The 20,344-nt window shown below is 37.4% G+C and overlaps 1 protein-coding gene across 1 annotated transcript in view; it reads left to right on the forward strand.

Moving 5' to 3' along the window:
• Positions 1–6,715: 6,715 nt before the first annotated feature.
• Positions 6,716–20,344, forward strand: part of LOC140137125 (uncharacterized) — a 41,655-nt gene continuing 28,026 nt past the window's right edge. The window contains exons 1-10 of the mRNA XM_072158780.1: positions 6,716–6,868; positions 9,331–9,567; positions 11,186–11,311; positions 15,243–15,356; positions 15,671–15,784; positions 15,885–16,115; positions 16,996–17,124; positions 17,267–17,380; positions 18,497–18,610; positions 19,300–19,614. Coding sequence (XP_072014881.1) covers positions 6,802–6,868; positions 9,331–9,567; positions 11,186–11,311; positions 15,243–15,356; positions 15,671–15,784; positions 15,885–16,115; positions 16,996–17,124; positions 17,267–17,380; positions 18,497–18,610; positions 19,300–19,614 — 1,561 coding nt within the window. The 5' untranslated portion in view covers positions 6,716–6,801. The remainder of the gene's footprint in view (positions 6,869–9,330; positions 9,568–11,185; positions 11,312–15,242; positions 15,357–15,670; positions 15,785–15,884; positions 16,116–16,995; positions 17,125–17,266; positions 17,381–18,496; positions 18,611–19,299; positions 19,615–20,344) is intronic.

A 20,344-nucleotide genomic window follows, 5' to 3' on the forward strand; every position in this document is an offset into this window, starting at 1 on the left:
TAGGGGGTGTTTCCAATGACCACTCCCTAAATAAACCAAATTCGTTATTAACAATTTTATTATGATTACAAAGCATATGATCCACTCTCAAATCGTGTGCAATTTGAAGCTCATACGACATTCCGTTTTTGAGTTATGAGACAAAAAACGAAATTTAGATGAAATATTTTGCATTCGGTAGAGACAATCAAGGAAAAAAGTCTTGGAACGCTTGCGTGTAAATAACGGAAAACTGTCACCCCCTCTCCCCCGTGCAATGTTGAGAAATGCCAATGTCTTCAGCGGTTCCCCAATGTGTTCCAACATTGCTTGATGGGGAGAGGGGAAGGGTAAATCATTGTTGTAGATGTCATGTTTCTTCCCAAACACAATATAGGTCATTTCCATGAACATAAGAAATTCTGCACGGAATTTCGACAGAGTGTGCCAAGCGTTCCAAGGACTTTTTTCCTTGATTGTAGCCTATTCTTTTAGAGTTTCTATTCATCAACACTTTATCCGAACCCAAATTGAATCAAATCGAACAAGTAACACTTTTAAGTAACATTTAAAAAAGCTGTTTTTCTCAAAAAGTCAAAAAGTGGATGTAAGGGCTTTTGCAACAAAGCTCTTCATATATGTGCGCCAGAAATTAAATGGCATAATTTGGTACTTACTCACTGCAAAATCCACGTAGGCACAACCTGTGAATATAAACATGAAATAAAACCATCTTACTTAATTTACTCACTTACTTAATGGTTATGTTCAGGTGTAACAGTTATTTAATGAGTATTTGAATGAAAAATTAAAATATGGGTTCTCTCTCTTTTAAATTAATTTTCATCCCTGTTTATCATTCAAAAAGATTGTTTTCGACACATCAGTCATTTTCAATATGTAAATTACTAAATTAAACCGATTGGCTCACCATGCATCTCTCACATTTTTCTGTTAAATCACATTATTGGTGTTACAGGTATAGTGTATCAAGCTAAAATAGTAGTTTAGAGAAGCATTTCTTTATTGGTTATACATTTTTTTAACTTAAATATTCTTATCAATTTAAATATGTAAAAAAAGTTTAAGCATGATTTGTTTTGTTTTTTAAATATCGAAAATTGAAATGTCGGGAACAATAATTTTGATACAGCCTATATTGCTCTTTTATATCTTGTTTGTGAATAAAAAAGATTGCATAAGTATTAAATTAGTGGGCAACGAAATCAGTGTGTTCTGTTTCCTTGTTATTATGTTGTATTCAATTCTGAGATATTTTACCCACGTGGATACATTATTACAGGGGTTCTCACAAACTCACTGGCAAATATACCATTTTCACCCTGATGTGGCAGTGACGTCAGTGCGCATTTCATTGGGCGCAGCTACAAATCGTTAGTGTTCGCTCAAAGCGCTGGCGTACACACGCACGCGCTTAAGACTCGCCACATAGATTCACGCGCGAAATAGCTGCCTCAGTGGTTTGACGTCAGTGCCACATCAGGGTGGAAAGTGGTATAGTAGTGACGTTGACGAATTTATAAAGTGCAGTGCGTTTTATTGTGTTTATTATAAGCATGGATGTTGCTCACTTCACTGAGGCCTTTTCTAAAACGACATACTTAAACAAACTTGATTTACCAACAATATATTATTGCATATAGTAGCTCGGTTTTAAGTAGCTCGATTTTAAAATCGGTCAAGAAATAACAAGAAGAGTCTTTCAAAAAGACACAGTTCACGGATCAGGTGTATAGTAATTTGTTCTAATTTTCCATTTTCATATCTAACCTACTCTGCACTGATCTTACAATAAATTTGTGATTTGAGGAATAATGATACCTACATCTTGACTCTGGCTTATATAACGCTGCAGCAAAAACTCATTAAAATGCAAACTTTCAAATCAATATCACTATCATAGGCCTATTGAAATTCAATTATACCATGCAGATAATAACCTTGGCCCAATAATTATTAGGGTTCCAATTAAGACAAGCAAACATTACTGGGTAGATAGCAGGACCTACATTTCGTCAGTTGGAAGTAATTGAGTAAATCGCCTGTGTCATAATATGCTGTCTATTTTTCATATATGCAGTAATATGCTCAGCCTTATCAGAAAATAAACAATAGCATTGACCTTACCCACTAATCAGTAAAGCCTATTATAATCATGTGATGGCTCAATCCAATAGTAAACATGCTTAGAAAAAAAGAAGAAAAAAAGTCCTGGCTGCCATTGTCTCAATACAAGATAAGATGTGCTTGTCATGTGGGGCAGGATTAGATATTAATTGATACAAACCTGGGTATGAAACATTAGGAATCATTTCCTAGCCTCTTAAAGTTAAACCACAGGGTTGATGGGCTACAATAGCTATTCAAGACGCAGTGTATATAAGGGATAAATTGTGCATATGAGATATGGGTTCAAGTGGGGGGAAATGTTCGTGAACAAAAATACGATGATCCAATATCTAAAGAAAGATGTAAATTCAAATTGATTTGTACACAAAGCGTTCCCGTACAAGAGTAAGTGCTTGCCATCACATTGTTTAGAACATTTCAATTCAACATGATTTCGTTCCTTCCTCGGGGTTTCGATCACCGTTTCTTTAATTCTCAAACGGTTTCAACAAATAGTTTTGTCTTTGTTTAGGGCTATATGAACATAACTGGCTCTGTAATGAAAGGAAATTGTTTTTAAAAAGCTTATACGTTTAAATCTTAAGTTAAATCTCCATGTCTGCTTTTTGTTTCAAACTCGAGATGAAAGCATCGCGGTTTTGTCATGTTTGTGGAGGTGATGGTGTACCGGGGAGGGTGTGTGCGCATCCTGACTCTCAAGGAAGGAGTGGTTTAAAAGATAAGCACATCACATAGCTTTGAGAGCTATGTTTGAGAGACAACATTTTACATGTGCCCTGTACTTGTGTAGGGCGTTGAAGTCTTGGTGATTTAGGTCTTTGAAAAGCCCAGTGAAATGGATGTAGTTTCTCTACCAATTTAAACAGTATTTTTTGTGGGACCCGACAGCACAAAAGAAACAAAATGTTTATCTTCAATACGAAATGTCCAAATTTTCAAATGATGGTCGGCTTTTCTTCCCAGCTACATGCATTTTAAGTACATATCATCAGATTTGTAAAGTTTACTTCGAGGACTGTTCAGTGTCAAAAATATCAGTTTTTAATAATTTGCCATAACATTTGTATTATATCGCGAATTTAAACAAAATTGATATCAGAAGACATTCCTTGTATTCAGAATGCAATTTGGTGTGTCTGATGTGCTCGCAGGTCCAACAAAAATACTGTGCAAACGTCGCGTATCCGATCCCTTAAGTAGCGAAAATAGGTACATGTATTTGAATAGGGCCGGGGCTTCATCTCTGTCAATACTTCTGTTTTCTTTTTCTGTTTTTTGTTGTTGCCATATTCATTTCAAAAATACCTAATGACAATTTTAATGACTTATCCTTCACTTTTAGGCAATTCATAAACAATTTTAATTTTTTTACTCCTTCGCATGCCGTAAGAGAGTCTTTCAGAGCTGCGTGGTGCAAAAACGGAGATGCCGTGGAGCATACAATTGTGTTAGAGCTAGCTATATCCTCAAAACTAGTGGACAATTGCGCCCGGCGATTGTGTTAGAGAAAACCTCTTAAATCATGCAAATAAAGCTAAGTTTTCAATTTAAAACCAATGTTTGATCTGAGTCATCTGACACAACATGTACAACGTTTTGAGAACAGCCCATCAGTCCAAATGGTCATTAGACTGAAAAAGGTTTAAGTTAGGTACAGGGCATTTTATGTTAGGATTTATAAGGTAAGCGTTAGAGTTAGCATTAAGAATAGGTTTAGGGATAGGTTTAGGTTAGGGTACTTGTGATGATGAATTATGGTTATGTCTTGGGTTAGGGTTAGGATTAGCCCTTAGATTTGTAATAGATTATCGGCTAAGATTAAGGTGAAGTTTAGAGTTATGGTATGGGCTAGGGCAGGGCTCCGCTAATAGCGGCGCGCTCGCCACATGTGGCGCGCCGTGGCTTCCCGAGTGGCGCCGTTTAGATTTTTTTTTTAATAAATAAACAATGCGATTCCCATGTTATCCTTGTAAAGACAGGCTAAAATAGTACAAAATGTTGCACCAAATGGCGTCATTTGCACCTCAAATTTTAAAAAAATCGATAGCTTCTTCCCCTCTGACTCCCCCGGCGACTTCGCAGCCATTGAGTGGCGCTTTGTAGTTTTTTTTTTGATTTCATGTGGCGCTTCAACAAATCTATTTAAGGAAGCCTGGGCTAGGGTTTATAACTAAGTTATTGGGTTTTCAGACTGATAACTTGTAACTAATGTTTTAGTAAATACCGTAACAAAATAATGCTGCCTCAGTAAAAATCTCATAAGGGTTATAACTTTATTGAAAGCTATAAAATTGAATTGTGAATACAATAAGTACTCTTACTCTGCAATTTCAACATGATTTGCATTTTTATACTATTGTGTGACTCCCCTTCGGGCACCCCCAGGATGGTCTAACTAAGATTTGTCAATTTTAGCCCCCCCCCATGTTGAAAATCTTCCCAAGCCAGTGTGTGATATATCTGATTGGAATACAATCACGGTTACAATCTTTGTAGACCGTGGAAAAATATTGCGTTGACAAAGAGTGTTTATTTAACGGTTACGGTTTTGATTATGATATGCATAATTTGACTTTCAATAGGTTGTGTAGGTGTATTCTATATTATTGTTTACTGTCGTGTAAATAATCAGTATGCAACTTTGGCACTGGTATATATATATATACCTACCGTACATGTGTAATGTTAATCGAATGTGTTGAGTCGGTGGGTACAGGTATGTTTGTTTCCTTATATTATTATAATCATTGTCAGTTGAAATGCCCATTCAGACTGCACATTAAGATGTTGTTCGATTAAAACGTTCGATTAAAAAGTTTCTTTGCCATTTCAAATAATTTTTTCTTAGCCATGTTTACAAAAATGATTCTCCACAATTGATATGGCAAAGTGGGCCTACTTTTTTGAGGGGTACACATTTGAATGTTTTCCTAGGATCATGTGGAGCGATTTTGACCCAAAATAGGGCGATTTGCGATTTTAACCCAACATATTAAATTGAATAACAAACTGGAGGAGGGGGAGGCAAATAAATAAATATGGGGGTGGGGAGGTGGGTATGTCCACCAAAACCTGTGGTGGCACCACTGTCAATCACACGATAAAGTCTACCATGGATTAAGATTTTTTGGTTCTAGAGAACTTTATTACTATTAGGCTAGTGCGAAATGATCACCACAGCATCCTTTTCACATGCAGCCATCACTCAGAAGCTCACACAGAAACATATAAAAAGTCCAAGTAGTGGAACAGTGTATAATTTGCATTAATCCAAAATGACCGCTTATGTACTATGTAGGGGTGAAATTTTAAAGATAAAAATATTACTAAAAAAACATCCCAATGTATTCATCTCGATATAAGAATTCAGAAAATGTCTGCGATGCACGCTTCTTGAAGCTTCTTGAGTTATAGGGGAAAAATTCAAATGTCAAATAATAATTATTCCACAGGGGGCACAAAATGAAAACACTATCTGATTTTGACCGCTTCGCTTGCAAAAACATTTTAAGCAAAGAATATTTTTCCATATCTCAAGCACTTTGTTACATGGGTAACATTGGAAAAAAAGAGATCAAAATCCCCCCGGGCAAAATCCATTGAGTCCTGTTGACCTTAACAAATGTTGTGTTTATTATAGTTTTCGGAAGGTTCTTCACCGGTTTACCGGAAGTGGGATTCTCATTAGCTAATTGAATAACGCCATCATCACATCGGCACCTCATTCACTGGTCAAGCATCGCTTGACCCCGCTTGACCTAGTTCTTTTACGCGATAATAAGAAAGAGCAGACGGACATCGCTGAAATAATTAGCTTAGCTAAATACTATAATTATATAACGTTGTTAACACAAAATCAAGACGTACCTCAAATTTTCGGCCGATCCCGAACTTTGGGTTGTCAGTCTCCTGATGAAGGTCAAAGTTTTCACCGAAAATTTGAGGTACGTCTTAATTTTGTGTTGAGATCGTAGGTATAAAGATTAATCATGAAGTCTGAAAACTGTCAGTCTCCTGATGAAGGTCAGATGAACTTAATGCTACTATTTTATGATGTTACCTATGTAACCAAGCATTCAAAACAATGAAACTATTCTAATTTAGATTTATTTGTGCCAAAGGAAAATTATTGGAGACCATAGATTGATTAAAATCGGATCATTTTTCAATTGTAGACGCATGTGGACCCCAAACTTTGACCTCTGACCTCTTTGCCTATAAACTCAAGAACAAATAAATAAAATAAGCACAAGTAATGGCCACTTTACAATATTTCATTTGAAAACAAAATGATGGCGGCCAAAATCACAAAATTTAGTTAAAAATCTCATAACATAATGTTATAGTCTATGTACTAATTTCCTTTAAAGTACACGCCAACAAAAGAATCTAAATATAAAAGAGTTGATATGCTTGAATTGTCTGACATTCATATCCTAATGCGAAATTAATGAAAGGTGGCTGTCATGGTTGAAACAAATTGCTATTGATTCAGGCACCAAAAATTGCATGAAATATTTTTCTTTAATTCTACACTTTTTATGATACGAATTATTTTTCGTTTCAAGATATTATTACCACAGGACCGTCAAAACAGGTATTGTGTTTTGTCATGTGATGTTTGTGCAAGATTCTACTACCGATAGGAATACGCTGATCTGACTTACCAAGATGAATGTAGTTATTATTGTAGTAACGCTAGGGTTACTCGTATCGTTGAACACAACAGCCGCGCAAGGTACGAACAATTGTGACGTGGTATATCAAAATCATCATAGTATCATAAATGGAGAAATAGCAAAAATCATACCCGGGGTGATTTTTTTCTCAATTTGGGTTTGTTGCAAATTTGTAATGTTAATAATGTTTAACATATTGTCTGATAGTTTCAGACCGGAATATAACTGGCATCTTGTATTTTTTTCAGATATGTTTCAAGATCTTTCCTACTCTCAACATTGTCAATAATAGTTTTAAAGGCCGATATCTCAGTTTCCAATTTTATAACACCATAACTTAACACGAACTCAATATCTTTGCTTAGGATTGTCCGATTTCATTGTGGAAACGGTGTTGTGGAGCAAAATATGTCTATATTTAATATGTGTAAAACACTCAAAATTGATAACCTGCCCAAATGTGTCTCTTTTTGATATACCAAGTCACATTTATTTTAGGATACATTACACAGTAGACTGCCGTCCGGTCTCTGGATAATGGAACGATACATTAATTATATAATAGCCTATAAAATTCATTTTACTCCCCCTCCCAACCACCACCACCCCCACCAACACCACACCGTCTGCTTCTAAATACACAGCGCCAAAAAAAAACAATTCCTCTTTTTCACAAATCGATGCCACCACATTGATTACACCTCCTATATTGATGTATTGGGTTGATTTTTAATGTTATATAAACTACATTACCAGTCGTTCTCCATGGACCCGAGGGAGGGTCTACACAGTGGCCCTGTGTGGATCTGTGTTCAAACTCAGTCATTAGTTACAATGTCATTTACTTCAACGTATTCTACGTACACAGATCATTGGAAACGTTGATATGTAAAACTTTTAACATTTAAAGGCACATAGAAAAGTTCACTTTAATAGTGACCCGCTACCAGGCTACCTGCCACAAGTCCCTGACAAGTCAACATATCTTGAATTTCATTCAGAAGTTAAATTTCACGGACTCGGTATGTCAGTTGCAATTATAACACTTTTGAATTTTCATATACAGGACAGCAAAAGAAGTAAGGCACCAATTATTTTCACCCCTGTATATCCTTAACAAAGACAGATATGTCATAATCAGCCATCAGAGGATGATTTAAGCACTTCCCAGCAAGTCTTGCGGTTAGCACAGCTGTGTGAGTGAACATGACACCACTGCCCGCCCACTGCATACACACATACGTGCATGGTTAAATTTGAATTTGGACAGATATATTTACAGTAAAAACACCTTCAAAAAGTTGGTCGATTTCACATTTTATGTTATCTACAGAAGGTGTGAATTATCCTTCATGCATACATCACTTTAGATCTGAAATCGACCAAATAATAATGACACACGGGCAATTCTAAAACAACATCTTTTGCACAGAGTTCAATGGGATTTGAAAAGTAGAGTGGCAGTTGAAACTCTAGTGATAACACTTTTACAGTGCATGATGGGGCTTCCTTAAATCATCCTCTGATCAGCCATTAGCTTCATCTTTTAGCTATGATTGAAGACCTTATTCGTTGATACCGTATTGGTCAAGAAATAAAGACACGATGAATGAATGAATGAATGAATGAATGAATGAATGAATGAATGAATGAATGAATGAATGAATGAACGAACGAACGAACGAATGAATGAATGAATGAATGAATGAATGGATGAATGAATGAATAAATGAATGAATGAATGAATGAATGAATGAATGAATGAATGAATGAATGAATGAATGAATGAATCTTTATTTCCATAATAAAACAACAAAATACATTGAAATCACATATCAAAACATACAATAATATAGAAAGACAATAATTATGGAGGAGATGATTGAAAGGCCAATAAGGCCAGCACCATCCTCATTGAAATTAACTATATTCTTTTCTATCACTTATTATTGATTTAGAACATTAAAATGAAACCTTTGATTTCTCAGCTGATTTCAACAATAAAGTGTTAAATGAGAGCTAAAGGATACAGCATATTGGCTGTTGGTTTTAATTTTGACATAATAATTATCTTGGTTTACCATACAGGGGTAAACATAACTGGTACCTAATTCTTTTTGCTGTCTGTACTTACAGTTCCTTGGACTTTCAGCATATTTTCAAAAGATGTTAAGCTATAATTAAAGACAGAGATAAAAAGAATTTATCGCGTCTGACGTCATCTGTCAATCAAATTCGAGCACGGTTTGTTTACAAGTGTCGTGATGATGACTTGCTGAACGCGGCGGTACAACCGGGCGCCGTATTGTTAATTTTGCACCTTTAAACATGCAAACCATCTCAAAAGTTAGGTCTTTATAGTAGGAAACTTTCTTTTGTGAAGGCACCATGCCTAGAAAAGCTGCTTTTTGCCTTGTAAAAGTACGTAATTTTCGCCATTTACTAAAAAGTTGGATTCCGTTTTAATTGGGACATCCTGTATAATTTTCTGGTTTAAATATTATCATTATTATTTATACAGTAACCTGCAACAATCAAACTGAATTTGCTTGTGCTGACGGGTCGTCATGTGTGCAACAATCCTACCATTGTGATGGTTATATAGACTGTGCGGACAACAGTGATGAATCTGATTGTGTTTGCGATTCAGAGAATATGTTTCAGTGCGACGGAGGTGGTTGTGTCTATATCTCGTGGAAATGTGATGGAATTTCAGACTGTTTTGATGGCAGCGATGAAGCAACGCAACTTTGCACGGGTATGTCTTATGTAGGATATTTACAGCAGCAGTAAACAGCAACAGCAACAACAACAACGACAACATAACAACTATTACTACTACTTAGGGGGATGTCATTTTCTTCGACGGGAGGGGGGGGTCATGAATATGTCGGTGACCGGAGTCAATTTTTAACGACCCCTTCTCGGGGGCTAAATTTTTACGCCCCCCCCCACCCCTCTTTCCGCCTATACAGACTCAAGACAATTTATTCATCGTCGGAAGTAAGGCGCGGAGCGCGCCAAAATTTTAGATTTAGAGCGGAGTGCGCGAAACATGTTAAAAATTTTGATCGTAAGTGTTAAAAACTTGCCCAGAGCGCGCAAAAATCTTACATTGTATAACTAAAGATTGTGGCCACAATTTTGTTTAAAGTTAAAGTTTGAGTCACCAGCCCTTAATAATTCTATAACCCCCCCCCATTTTGGTTGTTAAAAAATTATAACCCCCACCTATTTTTGGTCTCCACATTCTATGACCCCCAGTATATTCATGTTCCTCCCCTTCCGAAAAAAATGACATTCCCTTTATAGTGATACTTCTTAGGTTACAACAAATTTCACGTTTCTACACATTAAGCCGAGCGGGTTAACAGAAGACACATAATGTATCCACTTTTAACCATTTAATTAAAAGACTGCTTTGGACTTCTTAATATTAATACATTGATCGTGACTCAAATTAGTTAAAGAAGCCAATAATCGCATTTATATTTGAATAGGTCTTGAAATAAGGCCATTAATTATATCAAAACAAGTTTTGGGCTTTTTCCCCTTCCGAGAAAAAATCATGCACATAGGGCGGTTATGACTCCCATGTTATCATAGAACATATACAATTACGTTTGAGTGTCAGCAATGTCTCAATATTTTAGTGCAAACACCGCAAGGACATTTCTCTTCTTGTCTTAAGCATAACAAAAATTACCGATTCAAATGACGGACATTTTCAATATTTTTGTTTTATGAATGTTAAAATGTTCCAAATTTCATTATGCATCAAACATAGTTATGTTCGAACCTGATCATGTATGTCCTACATTATGATGGAAGTTGATTTTTTCCTGTTTGGCGATTTAACAACAACACTATGTATTGAAAAAAACAATTATTGTGATATATTTGTTATTTCCGGGGAAAATTTGAGTATATTTCAGAGTTTACGTGTAAATGAGCAAAACATTTCCAAAACATTGTTTTCGTGTTTATAAATTTGATTAATTTTTGAAACGTTCGCTAGTCTTTACGTCTTCAAAGAAGTTCTGAAGTATATTCCTTGATCTATATTGTGCACTCGTATTTTTGTGTAAAAAGAAGTCACCCTGACCCTTAGATCCCTTGCATGCCATGCAGGCGATCACAGACCTGTAGCCACGGGGGTTTCGGTGGGCCGGCCAACGAAAGCGTGCCTATATATCACTTAGGGTGATTGCGTCATCACATCATGTGAGATGCACGTATGCTTCCGGGCTTTCCGTGTTGAATTCTGTTGGATTCGGAAGTGTTAGGTTTAACCTGATTAAATGTATTAATTCAGAAAAACCTGTATTTTTATACTGTAATCAATATTATATTTATTTTAAATTCCCTATATGAAGCTACAGAAGCTCCAAATGAATGTGATTCAGACCCGTGCCACAATGGAGCAACCTGTGAGCCTGATGGTGGGAATTCCTATACCTGCATTTGTGTATCAGGTTGGACTGGTAATACCTGTGAACAGGGTAAGGACACACTTCATTGCATGTGGCGGATGTTCTATCGATAAATTTATTGATATTTTATCCACAATGTTTATTCCCAAGAAACATGAAGCATGATGGAGTGACAAGACTGCATTTCTTACTTTTATTATGTTTTTTTTTATGTCTAAACTATGCAAGGCATTAATAGCTGCTACCGGTATGATAGCGCTGATGGGTTGGCACCAAGATAGTTGTTAACTTCCCGTTTGAAGCTCAGCCGATTCTGGTTAGCGATAATTGGACCAGGTAGAGCATTCCAAAGGTGAGCTGAGGATGGAAGGAATGACCTCTGGTGGCTGACCAGGTTGGATCTTGAGATTTAAAAGCTTGGTCGTGGGATCTGAAGAGAGCGCCGCAGACGAGGATAAATAATCATACGATCTGGTAACAGATGTTGAAGGAGTTCTGGAGCTTCGCCATAGAACATCCGATGAAATAGAGTGATGGCTCCCACTGCTCTTCTATGTCTCAGGTGCTGTATTTGATGGTTCTTTCCATCTACTTCTGAGATGCCAATGATGCGTACCGCTCTTCTCTGTATAGCATCAAGTTTGGACAGAGAAGTGGGTGGAGCATCCATCCATGCAGAGCTTGCATATTCCATCTTGGATCGGATCATAGTCTTGTATATCGTTGCTCTCTGAGCGGGGGCCGGGTAGGGGGCCGCACGACGTAGGAGACCAAGACGTTGGCTGGCTGTTCTTGCCATCTTGTCAACTACAGGGTTCCATGACAGGTCTTTGTTAACAGTAAGACCAAGAAGGTCAACACTGTCTGCCTCTTCCAGAGTTGTTCCGAAAAAAGCGGAGGTTAGGGGGACTATATGAAGCATCTCTGCGGTTAGAAATAGTGGTGGTCTTGCACTTCGCAGCTCCAAACAGTACATTCCATGTGTTTGCCCATGTCTCTATTGCTTTGAGGTCTACATCAAGTGATATTGCAGCGCCAATTCTATCTTCCATGGACTTGATGGATGACATCAGGGTTACATCATCAGCATATAAGATTGATGGATTTGTAAGTCCGGAGGTGATGTCATCGATGAAGATAATAAACAGAAGTGGTCCAAGGATGGAGCCTTGTGGGACACCAGCATTTATAGGTTTTTCAGTTGATGAAATCCCATTCAGTGAGACTCTCAGGGAACGATTGGTGAGGTAGTCCTTCAACCACTTCAGCAGCTTTCCAGTGAAACCCAGAGCAGATAGCTTTGCCAATAGGCCAGGGTGCAATACCCTGTCGAAAGCCTTACTGATGTCGAGGCAGGCAACTCTACTTTCTTCTCTGTCATTGATGGAGTTTGATAGCCGCTGGGAGACATATGTTAGGGCATCGGAAGTCAAATTGCTGCTTAGATATTAGCTGATGTGAGTCTAGGTGGCGCCACATAGCTTCATATAGTCTCTCCATGACTTTAGACAGTGTTGACAGTAGGGATATAGGGCGATAGTTGCTGGGAGAATGCCTGTCCCCTTTCTTGTGGCATGGGATGACATTAGCAACCTTCCACTGGTTCGGCACATGACCTTTATCAAAGCAAAGTTGGAAGAGACGAGCGAGTGGGGTAGCAAGCTCAGGGGCAGCGGTTGTAAGCACAATGGATGGGATACCATCTGGTCCAGAAGCTTTGTTGATGTCGAGTTTCTTCAGCTGCTTACTGACTTGCTTTGGCCAGAATACAATATTGCCGCACTTGGAAGCAGTCTTGATGGAATGTTGGGGACTGGCTTACAGTTCTCAGCGTGAGGGATGGTTGATTTCTCACTGACGAATGTTGCAAAGCACTCAGCTTTAGCCTCTGATGTTATGTAAGTGTTACCATCAGATTTGAGGACTGGTATTTTACTCTTGCCCTCTTTGCCCATAAGCCGATGTGCTATCCACCACCAAGACTTTGATCCTGTCTGGAGCTCGTCTGTCATCTTCTCCTTAACTCTGGACTTGTGCGCAGATGCAGCTTTTCTTGACACTGATGTGTACTCTGTCCTGGCTCTGTTATATTCAAGTCGGGACTCTGGAGTCTGGAGGGATTTCCAACATCTCCACTTCCTATCCTTCTTCTTGAGTGCCCTTTCACAGCCATCATTCCACCATTCTGGGTAGTTAACATAGGAGTGCACAGATCTCTGGGGTAAAAACTCACATTGCCTCACAGATGACATTGGTCACATTATCACATGCAGCTTCAGGGTTGTTTTTCGTGATCAACTTGTTCCACGGAGCTGCGGCTAAAGCACTTCTGAGTCCGTTCCAATCTGCCTTTTTGTGGAGCCATACTTTTCTGGGTGGTGGTTGTTCAGATAGAGTTGAGCTTGCAATGTTGTCTTGACGAGGTAGTGGTCGGAGGTGCCAATGTTGTGATCTATGATGACTGGAGTGAACAGGTTAGGGGCATCTGTAATGATAAGATCTAAGCGATTACCAAGCTGGTGGGTGGCTCCTGAGACAATTTGAGTAAGATCATGTGTACAGCAGAAGTCATATGCCATCCTGTCCTCTTCATCAGTAGGAGATCTGCTGAGAAGCCATTCGCGATGGTGACAGTTGAAATCGCCAGCCAAAATAGAAATGTTGGCTTTGGTTCTTGTGATTAGGTGGTCCATGTTATTATCATACCACTCCAAGGGTTTGATGACTTTCTTTTGAGGACAATACACAAGAGAAAGCAGTACTGTACCACTCATGGTTTCCATGGTGAAGACCATTACCTCATGCCTCTTGGGCTCCATGCTGTATTCTCTCACTATTGGCAAGCCATTCTTGTAATAGACTATGCAGCCGCCCCATCAACCGTTGTCAATCCTATCTCTTCTCATGTTTAGTTTAGTTTACGCATTTTTAAGTCCTGGCGGGCTGGGGCACAGTATCAACAAAAACATCAAGGTCACAAGCCCAGCAGGGCTGAAGCCGGAAACTCCCATAGTGAGGACTTGCAACTATTTTTGGAGTTCTAATTTAAAAAAAAATACTACTTAAAATACCTCATTCTACAGGCTCTGCCTTCTATCGGGGGCTAATTTATAGTTTAGGCTTGATAGCTATTGTTTTTGGAGCAATACCCTGTGGGGCAACCTTGAACAATAAATATTGTTTTGAGCGCTTTTGTTTTTTACGGCCGATACCTCTCCAATCTTTCCCATACCTCATTATATCAAATTACATGTTTTTATATTCTTTGGTCTCAAACATAGCTTCAAAACCTTTATATACAGCATAAGCACAGACGATGATTTAAGCACTACCCAGCAAGTCTTGCGGTTAGCATAGTTGTGTGAGTGAACATGACACCACTGCCCGCCCACTGCATACACGTGCATGGTTAAATTTGAATTTGCACAGATATATTTACAATAAAAACACCTTCAAAAAGCTGGTCGATTTCATATTTTATGTTATCTACAGAAGGTGTGAATTATCCTTCATGCATACATCACTTTAGATCTGAAATCGACCAAGTAATAATGACACAAACACAATTCTAAAACAACATCTTTTGCACAGAATTCAATGGGATTTGAAAAGTAAAGTGGCAGTTGAAACTCTAGTGATAACACTTTTACAGTGTATGATGGGGCTTCCTTAAATCATCTTCTGGCATAATAAGCATAACAACAACATATGGCGCTATCACTGTACTGAAATGATTGATATGACCATTTTAATAGGGAGACTGGGTTGGATAATAAATGTCGAAAAGGGTTCCACGGAGGATTCTGTATGATTAATAGATACCATTTTCCCATGATGCACTGCGTATTTTTGCCTCTCCCTAGCAACCGCTGGAGGTGCATCGTATTGTGAATCAACCGAAATAAGCTGTCTATACCATCTTTTCTTTACAAGCATTGCTTAATTAGCAGATTAGGAGACTTGCACCTTACAATGTGTATTTCTATTGATTTTTTTCAAGAAATAAACGAATGCCTGTCTCGCCCATGTCAAAACCGTGCAAGATGTGTCGATGAAGTTGGTCAGTACAGTTGTATTTGTCCGAGTGGATGGGAAGGAGACAACTGTGACACAGGTAAAATAGATTGCCGCATTTAATCAGTACATGATCAATGCTTTATGTTTTTTGTGTGATCATGAGCAATTATCTGTTCCAACTCCGGTGACACTCCTTGCATATTGTCTGGAGGGCATGAAAGCTAGCACTACCCTCCTGTTATATTGATCTTTCAAGGTAAAAAGCTAATACCTATTTCAATGCATCCAAAGATCCAGAAAAATTAATGAAGTGTCACAGCAGCTGCAATAGATAATAGTTAGTTCCATCGATGGTTCCGCTAAACTTGCAATGCCGTTAAAATTATATCCCGTCATTTTGTTTTGTTTAAGAAATCGATGAATGCTCGTCCCACCCTTGTAGAAACCGCGGTAGATGTGTCGATGCAGTTAATCAGTACAGCTGTATTTGTCCGAATGGGTGGACAGGAACAAACTGTGAAATCGGTAAGAAATCATTTTGATCTGTTCCCAAGCCCACACAGTCTTAAAAACAATGAAATCTGTGGTAGTATCCTCATCATGTTCCTTACGTATTTTTGTTCAGTTACCTGCAATGATGATGAGTTTTCATGTGCCGATGGTTTGACATGCATTCTCGAAGATTACCACTGTGATTACCTTCCTGACTGCAATGACAACAGTGACGAATATGCCTGCGTTTGTAATTTACAATATGAGTTCCGCTGTACTAATGGTGGATGTGTCCACTATGCATGGATTTGTGATGGGGTTGAAGATTGCTTAGACGCCAGTGATGAACGGGAATCGTGTCTAGGTAGGCTTAGAAATTTTTAGTTTAATATGTTATTGCGCAGCAACAAAATCGAGAACAATATGAAGTCATGTGTTTTCGTACTTCTACGTATTATGTTTCTATGACCATATGATGATGTCCCAAGGAGATAATATTTTTTTAATTGGTCATAGGCAGCTATAGGCCTACAATAAAGAATAGGCCTATACAATAACGAGTAGTTGTCTTTTGAATTCAAACATTACAGACCCTACCAAACTTTATTTTATTGGCTATAATATTTTGAGACGTGTTTGTGAAATTTGATCCAATATCACAATATGAAATATGAACCTTATAGTGCATATGAAAGGAGGCGAAATAAACATCTTAAAATAAAAGGTATGCTTTCATTACCAAATTACATTACAATTGTATAAAAAACGCGTTCTTAAGTTTCTGAAACAAACATATCCCCGGCAAACACAAAACGTTTTCGACATTATTCGTAAAATGTTAGAAAATCTGCCAGAAAACGTTTAAATGTCGGGTTATATAAGGGGCATATAAAGGCTATAAAACGTTTTCATAACATTTATATTTTTTTGATAATGTACTGCAAATATTTTAACATAATGTTATTTAAGTATTGACAAAATACTTTTGCCCAAAATGTTTGCAAAAATATTTTACAATAACATTTTGACAACATGAACATTTTTAAAATGTTGCAGTGTATTTTCATACAAAACGTTTTAAAACGTTTACATTGCCTTTAAATATAGCCCGACATTTAATGTTATTAAAACGTTTTTAACAAAACTGAAACCCAAACTATCACCTGTTTAAGACTTTTAAAAACTTCTTGTGTTTGCTGGGTCATCTATTATGAATCATTGCCACACGTTTTATTTGTTGAAAGATCATGTTTCAGATAATGTCGATGAGTGTGCGTCTAGTCCTTGCCAAAACAGTGGAACATGTTATGATGGACTATATCAGTACATTTGTATTTGTGAACCTGGATGGACTGGAATAAACTGTGAAAGAAGTAAGGGGAATTTAATTTTTTATCAGAAATACCGGTGAGTGTTCAAACACATAAAAACAAATCTTCATCGAGTTTATTTGGAAGTTGTCATAGAGCAACAAAATATTCATCTTGTCTTTTTCTAATTAATTTTTTAATATAGATATGTATGAATGTTTTAGCCGGCCATGTTTAAATGGTGGACGATGTAAGGACCAGGTGAATGGATATGTCTGCATGTGTGAGGCAGGATGGATGGGAGATAATTGCGAGCAAAGTACGTATATAGCGTACGATACGAAAAGCGTTGCCAGATCCTGGCTTCCTATCAATTGCAGAAAACCAGAGCTTATTTGAGCAAACTGCTTTAATGATATTGTATCGGATGTAAAAATGGTCGCAGGATACATTTTTCAATTTTCTGTTGATTACAAGTCGCACAGTACTGGTTGATTCAACAGGCACAATGCTCAAACAATGAGAGTCTTGGGAAACTAACTGTTGCCTGATTGTGGCTTAATTTGTATCATTTGTTTCAAAATCAAATCCTTTTTGTAAAAAGTGATAGGCCTACATGTTTTTAAAGGAAATTTACTGATACTGAGAATGTCAAAAATCACACTAAAATGTTTAGTAGGTTTTAGGGTTCAAAATAGGTCTCTGATATTTGGCCAATAACTTAAGAACAAACATATTTATCACAATTTGAATGTCATTTTTGACATTTTCAAAAAATGTCTTATAGTGCATGTATCACTTTTACAAAAACGTTCTAAAGTAGAAATTGATCCGAAGATGGGATTCACGTGACCTGCGCCCGCACGGAAATAAAAAAATTGGTTCGGCAACCATTTTTTATATTCGAGGTCATATCTTTGAAACTGCTTATCAAATGAACTTCGGTTTCCTGCAAATTATAGCTAAAAGATGTGGCTTTTACATAAATACTGTTAAAAATGGTTAAAAGCATATTTTAAAATATCATCAAATTCGTTGGAACCCGATTTTTATTGGACACCCAGTGTGTATAATGTGCTTTAGAACCCCTTGTCAAGATGAAGGAACTTGTGAAGATGGTATTGTGGTTATGTCTGTTAGTGTATTCCTGGTTACATAGGATTACATTGGGAACAAAGTAAATGTTTGATGACTAGAAAACAAATAGCATGCTGTAAGTGTTTGATATTGTTTGAGATAAAAATTAAACTAGTAATCTGATAAAGTTTTATGCACTTTCAACTAAAGTATGTGTATAAATATGTTATCATGACACTATGTGGGTTATACTGCGAACAACGTGTTTGAATACTAGAAACAAAACTTATTAAAAACAAATTAGCGTATAATCGGTGGTATGTTTTACTTTCAAATAAATCTTAAATCAATTTTACAGATGTCAATGAATGTGCTAGCATTTCTTGTCTTAATAGTGGGGAATGTATCGATGGCGTCAATGAGTATGAGTGCCGATGTCTTCCTGGGTGGTTTGGTCCTATATGTGAAACAGGTGAGAAAAAATCCTGAAATGGTCTATAAACATGATAAATGGGATTTATAAATTAAAATGCAAAATACCAACACACCAAAAAACCAGTTAATATCTATAAAAAAATAACCGGAATTGAAGTGAAACCATATTTGTTTATTCAATTGTTTATTATATTCTTTTTCTAGATTACGGTAATGTGTGTGGAGAATGGTTGTTGTTCATACCGTTGATACTGCTAGTGTAGTGCGTTGCGAACACTGTACCTAATTTTGTCAAATCATTTTTTTTTTACTTTCGTCTTATTTCTGATACAGTCTTTTGCCATAACATTATTGTAAGTGCCGTTGCAGCACCATCTAACTTCAAGATACTTTCTTCTGTCAAATTAAAGTAATAAAAACTTCAAAATGTGTGTGAGATAGGGTATGCTATCTTCAAAGATTCAAAGATTTAAGACTTTCAGAAATGAAAATAGCGCCCTCACTTTATAATACAATTGTTCTTTTGCTGGTTCAATTTCTATCTTGTTGGCATCTGGTGTTATTAGCTATCCTTTCATAATCTGAATCTGGCATCTTCCAGTGTTGCGTCTAATGGGAGTGTGCTAATAAGGAAACTCTTTCGTGTTGATGTTTTTTTGTTTTGTTTTTTAAATAATTATTATGTTATTCGTCTTGTTTGTTGTTTGTTTAATCGTTAACTTCCAGGATCGATTCGCCTAGTTGGCAGCAGTGGCCCTAACCAAGGACGCGTTGAGGTATTTCATGATAATGAATGGGGTACAGTATGTGATGACTCGTGGGATGCAAATAACGCAAAAGTGGTATGTCGTCATCTTGGACTACCGTACAATGATTCGTATGGTGTAACACAGGCACATTTTGGACCTGGATCTGGACGGATATGGCTGGATGATGTCAAGTGCTCAGGAAGAGAGAATAGTTTTCTACAATGCAGCCACTCGGGGTGGGATGTTCATAACTGTGATCACTCTGAAGACGCTGGTGTTATCTGTTCAAATAGTAGGTTGATTTAAATATGAGATACAATTTACAAAAGCTTAATTTTGCAGCTAAACATCATAAATATAATATCACCACCAGCTAGGGTCCATACTTTCCAACTTTCAACATCGTCATATCGAAGGTTTTGATTTGATTTGTTCGGGTTTGACAACCTTGGATAACCCAAGAAAGCCTCTGTTGAAGCTTATTTCCATTTGGGTCCATTTTGAACACCGGGACGGGTTGGGAATAGTTTCGAAACTGGCTGCGAGATACATGTACGGGTATGGCTCTCTGCACACGCGACCGACGGCTTAACGTCGTCACTGAAGGACGGAGTACTTTCATGATTCATTTACCCAATTCTAAATAAACCATGGGGAGAGCGGAAGTCTGAATTTAATCTACAGAAGTTGGCAATTCATTTCAGCCTTTTTTTCGAGTCAATATCCCAGCAAATCGCCACCGCCGGGAATTGAACCCGGGACCCTAACCATTGCGCCACGCTCTCCCATGGGTTGAAGTTGGTGAATCATATAAATAAAAAGACGTGTAAAACTTAGATATGTAAGGGCACCGCCAGATCGACCAATAATATACCACAATACAGTAAGCCAAAAAATTAAGGTACCAGTTGTGTTCACCCCTGTATATTCTAAATAAAGACAAGTATGTCAAAATTAAAACAATCAGTTAATACATGTACTCTTAAGCTCTAAGTTATTTTTTAAGGCCTTACTTGTTGAAA

This window comes from Amphiura filiformis, chromosome 17, assembly GCF_039555335.1.
Source record: "Amphiura filiformis chromosome 17, Afil_fr2py, whole genome shotgun sequence".
Taxonomy (NCBI): domain Eukaryota; kingdom Metazoa; phylum Echinodermata; class Ophiuroidea; order Amphilepidida; family Amphiuridae; genus Amphiura; species Amphiura filiformis.